The sequence below is a fragment of the Homalodisca vitripennis genome, chromosome 7 (assembly GCF_021130785.1).
Source record: "Homalodisca vitripennis isolate AUS2020 chromosome 7, UT_GWSS_2.1, whole genome shotgun sequence".
Classification (NCBI taxonomy): Eukaryota; Metazoa; Arthropoda; class Insecta; order Hemiptera; family Cicadellidae; genus Homalodisca; species Homalodisca vitripennis.
This window is the reverse complement of record NC_060213.1, coordinates 82785598-82802350: the sequence shown is the minus strand read 5'-3', so window position 1 is coordinate 82802350 and position 16753 is coordinate 82785598. Positions and strand designations below refer to the sequence as shown.

The window sequence follows — 16753 nt, the reverse complement described above, 5'->3', positions numbered from 1 at the left end:
ATTGATTGTATAATTTAAAGTTAATCTCCAAATGGGGTTGTGAATTGTCACAGGTTTGAGGAGGGACAGATGCCGATGGAGAAGCCACTGCAGCCAATCACTGTAGAGGCGTACGAACACACAAGGGAGATCAGAGTCCCTGAAGAATTGGAAGATCTGCTGGCAGACCCAGACGAGATGAGGATGCAAGCGTTACTTATTCGAGAACGGATACTGGGTGAGCTGCCATGTAGTTGAACAATTATTGTAAACCTACAACTTTTGGTGTAAGGATATACACGGCATATCCAGAAAGTAAGTGTACTGAGGCTCTCATGGCCGGAGGGTTTTTTTTCAACATGTGGCTACACGGCACTTGCAGAGAGACCGGTTCGAGGGCTGTATGTTGAGAACTGTCGACGTAACAATACGTTTCGTGAAAAATGTCAATCCAATCTCCCGCCAAATGCGAAATACACAGCATCATCCGTTATCTCGTTTAAAAGAGAAAAACTCTGGCTTAGGTTTATAATGAGGTAAAAACAACCAATTTCTGGTTAGCGAGGTAGCTCTGAGAGTTCTAGAAGTTCAAGGTGGTAATAATCAAACACTCTATACTTGTCATTTGTTCTTATACTGGTAAAAAAATTTACATTTTTTAGTTTGAACACTGAGCGTCCTAATTTGGTTGCAAAATGATACTAACGACAATCGAGGTCCCCATACTGCAGAATTATAAAAACTCGTCACTTGTTTTCTTTCCATGCAACTGGACCAGATCTTGTACTATACAAAAAGAGCACGCTTACTTAGATTACAATATGTTACGCTTTTCATCTGTACCAAACCTGAACTGGTATCCTTTAACACGTTTCTCTAATCTGGATGGCGAGATTTTCCTGAGCGTACCTGTCAGCATACTGGTCAGTTAATTATTGGGAGAAACAAAATTTTTCTATCAAAATTCAGAGCAATGTTTTGAGTGCTTATGCTTAACTTCTCTTCCAATATCTGTGTAGGTCTATAGGCTGTCAGTGAATATCAGTGTAGAATACGTCTAGTAGGATGTAAGATATTATTATATCCATCTCTGTTAGTGATAGTATTAATTATTTGACGATCAGAACGACTACAGTACATCCCTTGTAGACAAACATTGTACATACATGTATTTAGAAATTATCGTTATTTGGCAATAAAAGTTTCTTCTATACAATTAGCACAAAATGTATTAAATTAATTTAGATTTATAGATAATAAATCTTTTATATCGTACATCAGACCCCATCATAGTTTCTTGTCTTATCAACTTTTGCTATAATAGTTTTCTTGAGTTTTAATAGTTATTGTTTATTAAACTTGATTTCCTTAATTATTGTTCTAGCTTGTTTAAGAAATAACTGATTTGCTAAATAAATAGAATGAATTTATTTTATTGAGACAGGAACTCTCCCTAAGATAGCAAGAGATCTCAATAGGAGGTGGACTCTACCCCCTAACCTTACTGTCCTAAATTTCATGTCACATCAGAAGAAGCGCAAGGGACTAAATGCTCTGAGAGGTCTTCTCAGATCCTTATCCTAAATGAGCAAAAATTATTATGTTTTGAGAACAATCTTCTCATGACCATTCCTTTCTGTGATTCAGCTATTAATGTTTTTATGAAGAACAATACATGTTTTTTTGCAGGGCCCGCCCACCCGGACACTAGCTATTACATCCGATACCGCGGTGCTGTCTACGCGGACGCGGGCAAGTTTGCACGTTGTGTGGCACTCTGGTCTTACGCACTGGAGATGCAGCAGACGATGCTTGAACCGCTCAACCCGATGACACAGTCCTCGCTATTCTCGTTCACAGAGCTGTTCTCTTTCATGATGGATAAGGAAGGTAACACCAATTGTAAGGACAATTTTTGTTTGCCTTTTTTCCTCTTTTTAATTTTAATTATTACCTCGTTTTACAACTAAAGCACTGCACTGTTTTTGTTTTGACGTTATCGGAGGTTGTAAATAAGTCATTGAATATTGATACGGTGGAACCTACTAGACAACATAGATTTGAGCACCGGTTTTAAAAGAACTTCTTATTATAAAAACACTGAAGATATAACAACAGTGGTAGGACATAATCCTGAGACCATGCTAGTCAGCTGCTGACTGTGTATCTGAGGCTCTGCTTTTAACATGTGCTAACATTTAAAATTATGTTATAAATAGGAAATTGTCCAAAATTAATATATGTTTAACTTCAGAAACACGAGTTTTAAGTCTCAATGCTAATGAAATATGAAAATATGATTATCTCTTCTTACTAATGGTTTATAATTAACTAAAAATAGTTTTTTGTGGAAAATCTTATACTAAATCAAAATTAAAAACAATTAGTATTAACAAATAATCGTGTTCTCAACAATTCATTTGCATTGAGATACTAAAATCAAAGTTTCCAAAGTGAATGATATATATGGATTTTAAACAAGTCTCTATTTATAAAATAGTTTAAAACTTTAGTTCCATGTTATAAGTAGAGCCTCAGATGTACAAACAGCAGCTAGTGCTCCCTCTTATTAACTAACTAGCAAAATTTAAAAAAAATAACACATTTTAAAATTTTAGTGCTGTTGTACAAAATTGTAAAATTTCATAGACTGAAAGTGTGGACAAAAATTATCAATACATAAAAAATCTCTTTATGTCAACATATTTTGTAGTTCATTTTACGGGTCAGACCTGCATTTCACTGTTCTTATGTAACCATATTTTAATCCATTAAACATTTTATCACCTTTCAATTGTCTGTTGCTGCATAGCGATGCAAAATGTGAATCACTTAATAATTAGTTATGTGTGCAGCCGTGAATGAATGTAATGTTCTATTTTTACCTTTTATTTCATTTTAATTTCCATCATATCCACTGGACTTAAAACGTATTTACTACGTCTTTTGTTTGTTTACTTGTGGATTGCATGGTCTTTAAGTGTTTTGTTTAATAAAAAAATAGAATTAAAAATACAAACTTGTCTGTTTCACAAGAATTTATATGCCACAGTGAAGATTTTTCAACTGTAGAAACGTTTATGAAGTGATTGGTAACTGTCATGTATGGGAGAAGTGCCGTATTGATGATCCACTGTCTACTTTATGTCTTTTTGTTCATATTTTAGTTCCTTAACAACTTACTTGTATGCAAAAACTCTGTTAATATTGCAAAACATTTAGTGGTATTTGAAAAATAAGTCTGTAATTCCAGTCTGTAAGAGCAATCAAAATAGCAGACACCAGTTATTTTTGTCAATCTTGTATTTGTATAGTTTCATTATGTTATGTTATGTTATAATTATATTTGTTAGCCATATTTCTGTGCAATGGTAAATGTTCAAAATGGTCTCCATTTCAGTGCATCTTTTTTAAAAAATCACAGCGCCTACAAAATCTACCCTAATTGTACATTGCCGCACATAGTTCTTTAGTTACATTTTGTATACTACAAAATCAGCTTATTGCAGTCACCCTCATGATACCGCTTACAAAAAATTTCTATGCTATAAAATGCAATTTGTTGAAACAATAACTGCCCCTAAAAAGTCTGGAACATTTCTTACTCAAAATAAATAAATTTTGTTTTTAGGCATTATCTTTTTATAATCGTTAGTCGTTTTGATGAAAATTAAACATATAAAGAAGTTGCCCAACTTAATAAGGAGTATAGAGGTATAAAAAGTTTTGTAATTGTGGGGAAAGAAATTTTTTATGAATTATTTTATGTAAAAAATCTGTTATATGTAGGAAAATAAATTGTCTGTAACAAATATCCATTTTTGGTTGTAATAAATCCATCGTTGATAATACTTTATCAAAATAAGAATTTCTACGGAATAAAAACTTTTATACTATACCAATTTAAAATAAGCAGTTTGATTGTAATATTAATTAGGTTTCAAAGTTATATTTCATTACAAAGGTATGTAAAATACCAGAATAAATCAAATATGTATGAATAATTGAAGAAATGAATATGGCGGAAATAAAAATGTAAATGGCTTGAAACATTCATACTGTAGTCTTTTAACATAAAAGTAAATTGTTTTATTTTTTTTTCTGAAATGTCAATAGTTGTTTATTGAAAAAATTACATTTTGAAAGTGATATTTTTATATAGTCACATGAAAATGTTAACAATTTTATGTGTTGACGCTACAACTTGTTGTAATTTGTAAAGTAATTTTTGTAAAATCACAATTTTTGATATTATAGTTTTGTTTGCACAAATGTAAAGAATAATAATTTAAATTTCCTGTGTTGGTGATGGTCTGTTACTTAAATATAACCGGTGGACTCTAAAACCTATCAAAGTATTGTAAACTATTTAATAAGTAACCGTTAACTGTGAATGTGAAGAAACCTTTCATTTTATTTTATTCACAATATTGCATTCAGGTGGGCAAAATCCTAGTTTGTAATAGAACCTCCTTTTTCAATTAGTTGCAAAATAAGAGTACTTTCCATTCAAGAAATTATAATATTATCAAAAAACTTTGACATATTAAGTATCAATGCAACAGATCCTGTTACAGCAACCATTTACATGTTGGTTTTGACGCAATAGACCTAGGGTTAATGAACATCAATGAATTACAATGTCAAAATACAATATTTGATGTGAGCAATGTATAAAATGAGATTAATCCTAATTACCGTGGAAACCAAACTGATACCATGGATTGTGTAATTAATTAATAGCCCAGTTTAAATTATATTACATTTAATAGTATTTGATGGGTAGTCCCATAATGTTTAAAAATATTGTCAACCAAAATGTTTAATTATAATGAGTATTACGCAGTATGATGTTCTTATCGAACATAAACAACATTCATGTTATTAGCCTTGGAATAGAAGTGAATAGATAACACAAATTCCCACTTATTAAACGTTGTACTTGGGTTTCACCCAATGGTGTGAGGAAACTCACATAGAATTAGTGTTTATTTACAGAAATAAAAATAAATTTTTCTAGTTATTTATCAAACTGTCTGATCCGTGTGGAAGGAAACATTTAGGTGCCAGTAATGATCTCATTGCTGTGTATAAGTGTGAAAGTGTTGTAATGATATCTGCGTTGACTTTATCTTATCTGAAGTAAGCATACAGTCGTAATTGTATCATTGGTTTACCATGTATTGTTTGTTTCATAACAAATTAGGGCCTGGTTTGAATTCATGATTTTTGTTACACCAGAGGATGATCACTGTACTGAAGTAAAACAAAATTCTAATATCAGAACACGTTAAGAATTTAAAAATGTAAATTTCATAAATGACTGTAAATTTACAAATAATTTTATGAGTTACAACATTATAAAGTGTAAGTTGCATAAAATATGCATTACTAATGTCGTAAAAACAGTTAAACAGACATTTCATGTAAATCTGAAGTAACTGGAATAACAACTAGTAACAACTAGTTACTAGCAAAGAGAATATTCCAGGTTTTTTTTTTCAAAATAGTATTAAAAGCCTGTTAATAACTTAATAGTCTGTTTTACTTAAAACTTCCCTTTGTTACACTAAAATTAAAATAAATATGATTTCTTATCTTAAATCTACAAGGAGAGGCTCAAAAGTTTTCAGCTTGAGGTATTTTCATAAGTCCGTGGTGAGATAATTATCTGAAATACATTTTATTTTTTGACATAACTTCATTTAACCCTTTGAACCCCAGGTGACGAAATATCGTCGCCGAGAAGATATGCGAAGATCCCCGCGGCGACGATGTATCGTCGCCAATGAAGTTGCGAGAATCCCCGGGCGACGTAATATCGTCGCCATGGTATATGCGTTTAATACATATTTATTTGAAATCGTAAAATACTTATTTTATGAGTATTAATACATATTTATATGTATTTTATTAAAATACTAATTTTTTTATTTATTTATTTACTAATTTATTTATTTAGGTAATATCAGTGATTTTTGTGTTGTACGCCTAGAGGTTTTTACAAGTCGCATACTTTTATATAAAAATTCAAAAAAAGTTTATTTTTAGAGATATCAATATAATTTTTTTTGTACATACACAAAACTAAATTTAGAAAAATAAAATGTGGGTGCCCATATTAAAAATATTTCTTATTTTTTAATTAAAAAATCTTAAAATCAATTTTTGTGCCTAAAAATCTATATACATATATTTTAAAATTATGTTAATGCTATTAAACATTTTTTTATACTTCAGACTAATCTTTTTCTGTGCATACAATTTCATTCTGGACATTTTGGTGTGTAATACAAGACAATAGCATAAAAAATAGCAAAAGTATTAATTTTTTACAAACAGTATGCAAAACAGCTGTTTCTGCTCCGGGGATTCTCGGTAGTTCTTAGGTCAAATGATTTTGGTACGTTTTTTCCACCATCAATATTTTGGTCTGGGGTTCAAAGGGTTAAGCAACACATTTTTTACTTGCTAAAACACATCTCTGCTGATTTCACCCTTTATTTTTTATAAAATTCACATTGACTTTAATAGTTGTGTGTATCATTCATGATTAATTTTATAGCCCTTTAGTTCAATAGTCTATTAGTAACATTACTTAACCATCCCAAATGAGTGGTCGTGAAGCAGATCTCTGGCTTTTGAACTTTGGTGGTGTTGTTTACCCTTTTCTATCCACTGCATAAGCACCTGCTTCTATTCCGGTTCACATTGTGCGATCCATGTTTCATCCTCAGTCACAATATACTTCACTAAGAAACTTCTGCACTGCTTCTAAAACTATTGTGAAGTTTCAATTCGGTGTTGTCTGTCAGGTTTGTTAGTATTTCGTGCACTTGATTTTATTCATTTACAAATGTGAATGAGGATGTTTCCAACTTACGTGCGGATATCACTACCTCAGCAATCTGCTGCAACTTGTTCCACCTACAGCCTTCTTCTAGCACCAATTGTTTCACTTACTCATTGTGTAATTTAATTGACCTGAACTGGGAACATATTTAATTGACTCATGGCACTGTATGAAAAGCATGGGGGATACCATTTTTAATCAGTCAGTTAGTTGAAACATGCTCTTTTAGGTGTATTAAACATACTCTTAGAGAAGGGCTTTGGTGAATGTTTTGAAGAGTGAGTAGGGCATTGGAATTGTTGTGTAACATCAGAAGGAGGGTACTCTAAATGTTTACAACGAAATTTCAATGAAGAAAGTGCTCTTGACTTTTGAGAAGTTGTCATAGTCCGGGCTTATTGTTATACTCTCATATAGTGAAAAAACTTCCACGTTGTTTTGCCATTTATAGATTTAGTATAGTATTCATCCTGTCAGTAATGCTCATATATTAGGCCTTGTGTCTAGGTTAGTCAGTCATAAAGCTAATGGTAATTTCTTAGAATGTAATACCTTGAAACTGATGGAGACAGATGATTATGGAGATTGTCTCAAGGTTATAGCCCATATCAGGAGGTGGCATGTGTTGATAACCTTAGTCTTGTCTGTTGGGGATAAGGAAGTTATCACTTTCCATATAAGGAAGTAATCATCTTCATTTTGGAAGCTGTTATAAAAAAAAATGTTTAATGCGTGCAGGAGTTTATAACCAGATAGGAGTTGCAACCTTGCCGGTGCCAGCATACTGCCTTACGTGATTCCAGCAGACTTATTCCTGTTCCCAAATTCGTAAAAGAAAGCCTAAAAAGTCACTATTTATAAGACATCTTCACCATTCAACGTGCAGTCACAAGAGTCTCTGAAAGGGATTTCTGCAGCTAACTTCTAGGGAGCCTTTGTACTGATCATATCAGTAAATTCTTTTTACCAGACCAGTTTCATTAATGTATAGACAAACCATAAGATTAGTTGCTGCTTGTAATAGTAACTCATTTCCAATTCAGTTGTTATTCTTCGAATGAGGCCTTTTGAAACCAAAAAAGTGGGGCGACTCCACAAAAAAGTGAGGCATCTTCAGACCATAAAGTTACGATCTCTCCAATTTGAGGAAGATTCATATCTAATAGTTAAACAAATATTTTTATGAACCATTATTAATGAATTCACTTTAGTGTTTTTGGTTATAATATTTAAATTTGTACAAGTCTATCTTCTTTATTTATAATGTAGAATTAAATTACTGAATATGCTGTCATTTAGAAGTAAAACACACTCGGAAAATTTACAGGCCGTGCCAACTCTCGTGGTCGTCGTGTGCCAGCTGTGGCATTTCAGGACATCCTGAGCGTGTTGGAACGTGCCATCGCAGAGGTGCGCAGTGGTGTGGACGCGTTGGTTCCACCGTCAGATAGGGATCCCGCACATCTACACCGTGTGCTGGTTATTTCCCTACATCTGGCGTGTCTGCTGGCTCGTATCATGGCCACATTCAGTGACAAGCAACGCCACCTTGCTCATCAGGTTAGTTCCTTCCTAGAGAGACCTTGAATAACATTAGACAACTCAACTTGCAGGAACACTACATTTTCAATATTCCATTTATAATCATCTTATAAAAATAAAACCAACAACTACAACGTTTGAAATTAAAATATTGAAAATTCAAACATAAAAATCTAACTTGGTTCTCTTAATTCAAGCAATTTATATAAGTTTGTGAATAAAATTGTTTTGATAACAGAGCTGAGTACATTTGATGTAACGGTTTAGTAGGATCCCTCTTTTATTTACTATTCAATGGTGTTATTTTTTCTCTTTGAAGAGTACATAAAAAAGAATTCAAAATATTAAAGTTATTATTTTATGCATCCAATTGGAAGAAAGTGAGTTGGTCCACAGAAATCATATTGGTTGTACTAAATTAATTCTTGTATTTTTATTTTATTTTCACAGTTTAATCAGAATGTTAAAGTTTTGTAAGAAAAAATACAATTAAAACAGTATGTTACATAAACAAACAGTCGTATCGTAAATCTAAATACTAAACAAATTTTTCTGAGTGTAATAATATAGAAATTACATCATAAACTGTATTCAGATGTAAATAAACATAATATTGAAAATACTTTGTTCAAAAGACTCGCAACCAAGGGCTAAAAGCCTTGCATAATTCTATTGCTATAGATCTTTGTAGAATAAATAGTATTGTGTAATTTCACATTTACATGCCAACAAGCATACACTACATAGTTACATTGTACATTATAAATAATGAAAATATAAACACTATTACATTTTGCAAGCAATTATAATCAATAAACATGCACAAAGTTTTCGTTAACAATAATTGCAATACCCTGCATATTTTTTTTATTAGGATACAGAAATTTATCATTGAATTTTGTCCACAGACTCTGTACTCCCTAGTAAGCCAGAACGTTCGAGGCCGGCTGGGCCAGACACCACTGCATCTTGTCTGTTCATCTTCCTCAACGCTGGTGGGACGCTACCAGGCATGTCGTTTTCCGTCTCCCGACCTTGTGGATATGCTGCTGGAAGTGGGTGCCGACGTGAACGCACGTGACGACCTGGGTAACACTCCACTCCACCTGGCCGCCAGCAACCGGCCGTGTCCCCCTGCGCTGGCTAGGGTGTTGTTAGCACATGGTGCGCACCTGGACGCACGCGACGGTCAAGGCCGTACCTTCCGTGACCTTCTGCAGGGACAGGAGCTTCACCACATCGTCAATCCGCTGCATTATACCAAGCTGAGCTGTTTGGCCGCACGTGTTGTCCGCGACAACAACATCAAGTTCCATGGACAGATCCCGTACTCGTTGAATGAGTTTGTTCTGCAGCACTAACCTGACTGGTTGTTCACGACACGTTACGCTTTACGAGCCTCCTACTTTTCCACAAAGACTAATATATATTTTTGATCTTGCGAGTGATTGTTGCGATGCAGTATTATATTTTTATTTAGAGGGAAACGGCAGTAGAGCACGATTATACATGATACTCTAGTCTTTTTATTATTTATTTTTATATCGAAAGTAAGGCTGCAGATGTCCGTTTTTGATTTTGTTGACGAGTGTGATATATATGATCAGGGTTTACTCAATTTCGGTTGCTCCCACAATCCCCTGTATTTTCTTAACTCGTTAAGATTGTTGTATGTTAGATAAGTAAATTTATTGTTATTTGTGATATTTCAACTGATGTACAGATATTTAAGCAATTATTCGCAATAAATATTTGAAAAGAACTGTTTATCATCTATATATTACCCTCTGTTTTCTTAATTTTTTTGCACATTAGTTTATTTTTTTAATATAGAAAGTATAGTAGAAAAATAGTAAGAAAGATAAAAGTACAAGGTTATATTTTACAAAACAGTACAATATTTGTAATCATCTGAAATACTAATTTTATTTTATTCTTAATTTGTAATGAATATATTTTTTATTTGTATTGCAAAAGTAGTAAAGTTGAAATTTATATTCAGATATTGACAATATCAAATACAATTTTAATTTAATTTTAAAATACAGTTCTAAAATTACTTTAAAATCAAATTTATAATTTTACATAAAGTAGGTTAAAAAAGCTATTAAGGTCTTAAAATGTACTATGCTAGTAAATAAATTTAATACAAAATAAAATTGAATTGAATTGAATCATAGTTTTATTTCCAAAAAATATTTACATGTGTGCAAATTTACTATTAAATTTATATAAGTGTAATTTATTAAATGTGTTATAAGTAAGCACATTGTAAAGTTAATCACTGTAAATTAAGCATGATAATAAAAAACTTGAGGCTTACAACTAATAATGGTAACACACCAAATTATACTCACCACTACATACAGGTTGCCAGCCCCAAAGAAAAAATGTCCTGGTATTACCAAGAGCTTCAATTTAGACTGGTAAAAATTGTGCCCTGGTATTTCAACTAGTTAATTAAATATTGAAATAAATGTTTAAAATATTGTCCATACGCCCATAGTCTTCAGATGGAGTCTTTAAGGAAGAAAATAGTCCTGAGAATAAAACAATCTGCTCGATGGTACTACAGCTGGTGAGAGACAACCCACACAACAATGTCAGTGCATAAGAGATGGCCTCCATGTATACTACAGACAATCGTCCCAAGTGTTAATTGTAAATATAGTTTTTATGGTTTCAACAACCCTTTTCACCCAGGCAGACAATATGACGAAAATACGTGAAGTGTATGGGCGGACAATAACATGTCCGCCTATACCATGTTTTGAAATAAAGTATATTGGTCTCAAGATATATATTTAATTGTGTTTATGGTATTTTGTAGTTTATTGGCAGTTTAATAATGAAGATAAATAATTTATTTAAAAGTCTTTGACTGATTTGATAGTGTACTGGGTAACAAGGTGAAAACTTAAATATATAAAACAGTGTTAGCAAAAATTTGTAAATAGTGTAAGTAGATTTTGTGGTCCAGTGTTAGTAACATTTTGTGAAACAAACTTTATGATTATTGGAACTCATTTTATGCTATTGGTGAGTGATGTGTATTTGTTTTTATTTTTCTGAAAATTGGCACATAACAATTTTATTTGGTTTTATTATAAAATTATTTTTCCCCATAAGGGTATAAAATCTTGACATGTTATATAGCTAATTAAATACATAATTGAAATATTTGGGTTGTCATGGTAATTTTTTATTATTTCTAGTAGTTTTACATTGTTTAAAGTGATTTTTTACATAAAAAATATGTAACCACAAAAAACACATAATAACAAATTATTACATTGCTTTGATAAGCTACAGTTCTCTCTTTAGTTAGAGAATTTATTTTGCAAATTTGGAACTAGAAACATTGCAATACCTGAGTAGAAATTGGAAAAATAATTTGTTATACAAAATAAAGCATTGTGCATGCTGCAGTTTTATGAGACTTTCAAAAGTGGGCATATCAGTTTTAAGAGACAATAATTCTTTCTTCTGGGTTAAAAGGGTTAATATTCACTATTATACAACTATAAAAATTGCCATAAATGCTGGCAAATCAGTATCATAGTACAGTGTTAAGTCCATATATTCCTATTAATACATGCATACATATGTGCATAGAAAAATTCATCCTGCATGGAGCTAACCTAGATCTCCCTAAGGCTACACTACTTACAACTATACATAACATAGCTCAAAATTTACTCTGCCCATCCACAAATTGACACTAAAAAGGAAAAGAAATGAAGCCTTCTTACATTGGAGCTAAGCTACTCAACAATCTTCCATATAACATCAAAGACTAATCTGCAAGTCATTTAAGAAGGGGCTCACAAGCTACTTGAACATCATTTCTACACCTAAGAAGAGTTTTCTACAAGGCATCATCCCCCAAGTTAAACAATATTCTTACATCTTATGTATACTCTTTTATTTATGTAACTGGGGGGGGGGGGGTGGGGGGGGGGGGGGGTGGGGGGGGGGGGGGGTGGGGGGGGGGGGGGGTGGGGGGGGGGGGGGGTGGGGGGGGGGGGGGGTGGGGGATGGTAACAATTCAGAAGGAAAGGTCATACCTTAAAAGTAGTAAAATATTTGATGACTGGAAAATTGAACAAGGGGCATTCATTATACAATTGTCTAGGGTTATTTACTTATTGTGTAATTTAAAAAAAATAGTATCACAAAGGTATATAAAAATGGCCTACTTTGCATTTTTTGAAAGTATTATTAGATATGGTTTAATAATTTGGGGTAATGGTACAGGCATTGATCAGGTGCTAGTAATCCAAAAGAAGGCTGTGAGAATTTTAGCGGATGCACCTGTGTTAGATCATTGTAAACCTTTGTTTGTAAATATTGGTGTTTTAACTGTTAGTAAATCTGTATATTTATGATGGTATTAGTAGAATGTAAGAAAAAAAGTCACACATGGTTTTGAAAAGAAATGATGTTCATCACTATAATACAAGAAATAAAGATAAGTTAAATGTAGATAGAGCTAGATTAGGTAAAACCATGAATTTACCATACAACCTTAGGCTATTAAAATGTTCAATTTGTTACCTTATGCTGTTCAAACTTTACCATGTCAAGTTTTTAATAATAAATTGTATTCTTGGCTAAAAAATAGGACCTTTCTATAATATTACCTATAATAATACTTATACTACCTACTTATAATACCTAGGCCTAAATCAACATTAACGGAGTTGGAGGAAAAGTGACAGCAATGATGGTTTTTGTTGAGGTTAAATATAAAAAGCACAATAAGCGCACCTCACACACACCTCAGCGCAAGACTGGTGCTAACAAACATAAGTTTTTTACAGGTCGTGCAACTGTGACTGATGCCAAACTAAAAGTAAGTAGAAAGGTACAGACATGTTTTTGTTTCAAGATTTTCTGAAAATGTGGAATGTGAAGATATCAAAGAGTATCTGAGTGGCAGTGCTAAAGCTAATTATGAGAGTAACCAAGTTAAAAAACAGACGTCCAGGATATAGTTCCTTTAAGGTTGGTGTTCCCTTATCACTGTGGAATAAGGTGTTTGATGCAGATTTTTGGCCTGAAGGTATTTACATAAGTCGCTTTAGATATTCAAACAAAGGCAACTCTGATTCTTCAAAACATTCTTTTTTGGAGATGAAGACCGTGTTGGTACCAAATACGTAGGCCTATACAAGAATAATTTTTCACTGATGTTGTGGAATGTACAAGGTTTGATAAATAAAACTGATATTCTTAAACTAGTTGCTGATAATAACAATCTAGATGTTATTTGTATATGTGAACACTGGATCTCTGATAACGATATCAGCAATCTTGTTATCCCTGGCTACCGTACTGTCAGCTATTTTTGTAGGAAAACCAAACAGAGAGGAGGAACTTTGATCTTCATAAAGGAACACATAAACTCTGTGATCTACGACAGACTTCCATCAGTGGTTGAAGAGCTTCAATTCGAGGGGCAGCAGTTCTCCTTTGTGATTTCAAAAACTGTGGTTGTGTCATTCTACCGTCCACCACAAGGTAACACCTATGCTTTCCTAGATAAGCTACATGATGTTTTTTCCAGTCTCTATGGTGGGAACTTCAATCTTATTCTGGCTGGGGACTTCAACATAGATTTTATGTCTAACACTAGTGAAACTCTACAACTTCAAAACTTGATAAACAGTTTTAATCTAACTCCAGCAGTAGTTGAGATTACAAGACCATAACGCCACTTCTGATGGGGGCGGTACATGTATCGACAACATTATAACCTCATTGCATCCAGACAGATGGACAGCGACTGTAGTACATATTGGTGTATCCGATCACAATGCAATAGTTTTTTAAGGCATGTATCGATAATGAAATACAATCTAACCGACCTTTCAAGCCTGTTCGGTCATTCTAGAATACTAAACTGTGAAAACAAAAATATATTTTTGTTTTACTTAAAGAAAATAAGTTGGCTTGATGTATATAGTTAATGGTAGTGATGTAAATCATAAGTTTCAATTGTTCTTTGATTCTCTCATGTGGGCTGTAAATAGTTCCTTCCCATTTAGGACTAAGTTTGGTGGTAGCACAACTGGGAGAAAAAGCAAAAGTAGCAATTGGTATCATGAGGGTCTTGTTTCTATTAAAAGGGATCTAGATAGGCTGCATTTTTTGTTAAAGAATAGTATAGATCTTGATGGCAAGATTTACAATAGTTATAAGTCAGTTAAAAAGCTCTATCAAGATGAAATTCAAAAAGCAAAATTATTCTGCAAATTGTGATATGGTAAATGCTTCCTTGAATAAAACCAAGGCTGCTTGGTCAATTATCAATAGCTGTACGAAGAGTAACAGTAAACCTCTGCCCACGCCAGTTTCTTTGACAGCAGATAAATTTAATTAAATATTTTTGTGGATTGTGTAAATGACATTAGAACCAAGGTGCCTTGTAGTATAGAAGACCATATCTTTTATGTAAATAGTGTAAACTGTGATTGTAATAGATTTGTAAATAGTTTTAATATTAATGTTTTTACTGTAGAAGAAGTTTTTAAAGCCATAAATGAAATAAGAGAAAGCGCATGCCTGGATGTCTATGGGCTAAATGCTGCCATTCTAAAAATTGCTTCTGTTTTTATTTGTGAAGTCCTCACTTACTTATTCAATTTAAGTATCACTCAAGGTGTTTTTCCTGACTTATTGAAGGTTAGTAAGGTAATACCCATACACAAAAGAGGAGCAAAAAGAGTTATGTGACCAATTATAGACCTATATCTATTGTGCCCACAGTGTCAAAAGTCTTGGAGCGACTTTTACATGGTCAGCTTGTGCACTTTTTGGAAATCAATGACTTATTGTCAAAAAGTCAGTTTTGGCTTTAGACCAAAGAAGAGCACTGTTGAAAGCTGTTCAACAAGTAATTATCAACTCCTATGAAGGTATTGAGAACCATAATAGTGTAGTTCTGAGATCCTATGATATGTCCAAGGCCTTTGACACTGTGGACCACAACATCTTGGTAAATAAGTTACCTTATTACTTTTTCAGTAATTCTGTTGTAAGCCTGTTAAAATCATATTTAGAAAATAGACGTCAAAACCGTGTTCCTAAACGGCAACTTTTCTAGCACACTGTATGTACGCCATGGAGTTCCACAAGGTTCCATTTTGGGGCCAATGCTTTTTTGTCCTGTATATCAACGACCTTCCATACAATTTGCAAAGTAACAGTATAAAGACCTTTTTGTTTGCAGATGACTTGGGAATGTGTATACAAGATAAGTGTGTAGATAATACCAATGCCATTTTTACAGACAGTTCTGAGGACCATCCTCGATTGGTGTAGTGCCAACAAACTTAAGCTAAACTCTCAAAAACACAAGATCTCACTTTAAGTCTTTCAAATAAAGGGGGCTGTGATCCTCCTCTCAAGTTTCTTGGCATATATTTGCAGAGTGATTTAAAATGGCAACATCATATCGATTATGTGGCAACAAAGATTTCAAAAGGCATATTCTTGATAAGATCTTTAAGAAATAAAGTAACTCGGGACATCCTGCTTAGTGTGTATTATGCCTTTGTACATAGTCCAGCTAAACTATGGAATTATCCTTTGGGGAAACTCTGGCTATTGTGATAAGTTGTTTGTTTTGCAAAAAAGAATCATTAGGCTTATTTGCAGTTTGCCAGATTTGACTCACTGTAGACCATATTTTATAAAATTAGGCATTCTTTCCCTCCCATCAATGTATGTTTTTTCTACACTAATGTACATTAAAAGAAAACCTCTATGGCTTTCAACATATAACTGATATTCATGGCTATGAAACAAGGAATAGGCATAATATTGTTACAAAAAGATATAATTACTCTAGCACTCAAAACAGCTTTATATATCAAGGCATTAAGTTATTCAATGCATTACCTAGTGACGTCAAAGGCATGTCCCTAAACAGGTTTTAAAATTGCTATTAAGTTATGGTTGACTGAAAGATGCTTGTATAGTGTAAGTGAGTACTTTGATGTTATAGGGTAACTTTCAACCTGGTTTCGGTCCTCTGGCATCTCTGTATTTTATAAATTTTTAGTTAAATTTTAAACCTAGACTGTTAAATTGTAATTTTAAATTAGGCCTAGTTTTATTGAACAAAATATTCACCATTTTGACAATGTCTTACAAAATGACCAAAGACTTTAATCTTTAATATAGTAAATAAAAAACATGTATTTAAGGGTTGATGTATTTTTAAAATGTATTTGTATTTAATAATTATACGTTAGTGTGGATTTTTGTTATCCTTTAACTGTTGACGTTGTTATTACACTTTTGTGTTCTGACAATAAAATGATTGATTGATTGATTGATTAATGAATATTTTAGCTGTGAGATCGTTCATAA

The 16753-nt window shown here is 32.8% G+C and overlaps 1 protein-coding gene across 4 annotated transcripts in view; it reads left to right on the top strand.

The window, feature by feature from the left end:
- Window positions 1-10136, top strand: part of LOC124366007 (protein fem-1 homolog CG6966) — a 92967-nt gene extending 82831 nt beyond the window's left edge. For 2 of the 4 annotated variants that reach the window (XM_046822199.1, XM_046822198.1), the window contains exons 6-9: window positions 54-217; window positions 1669-1869; window positions 8160-8392; window positions 9283-10136. In XM_046822199.1, coding sequence (XP_046678155.1) covers window positions 54-217; window positions 1669-1869; window positions 8160-8392; window positions 9283-9735 — 1051 coding nt within the window. In that variant the 3' untranslated portion in view covers window positions 9736-10136. Of the gene's footprint in view, window positions 1-53; window positions 218-1668; window positions 1882-8159; window positions 8393-9282 lie in introns of all 4 variants that reach the window. The other 2 variants (XM_046822197.1, XM_046822196.1) reach the window with 1 other exon arrangement.
- Window positions 10137-16753: the final 6617 nt, after the last annotated feature.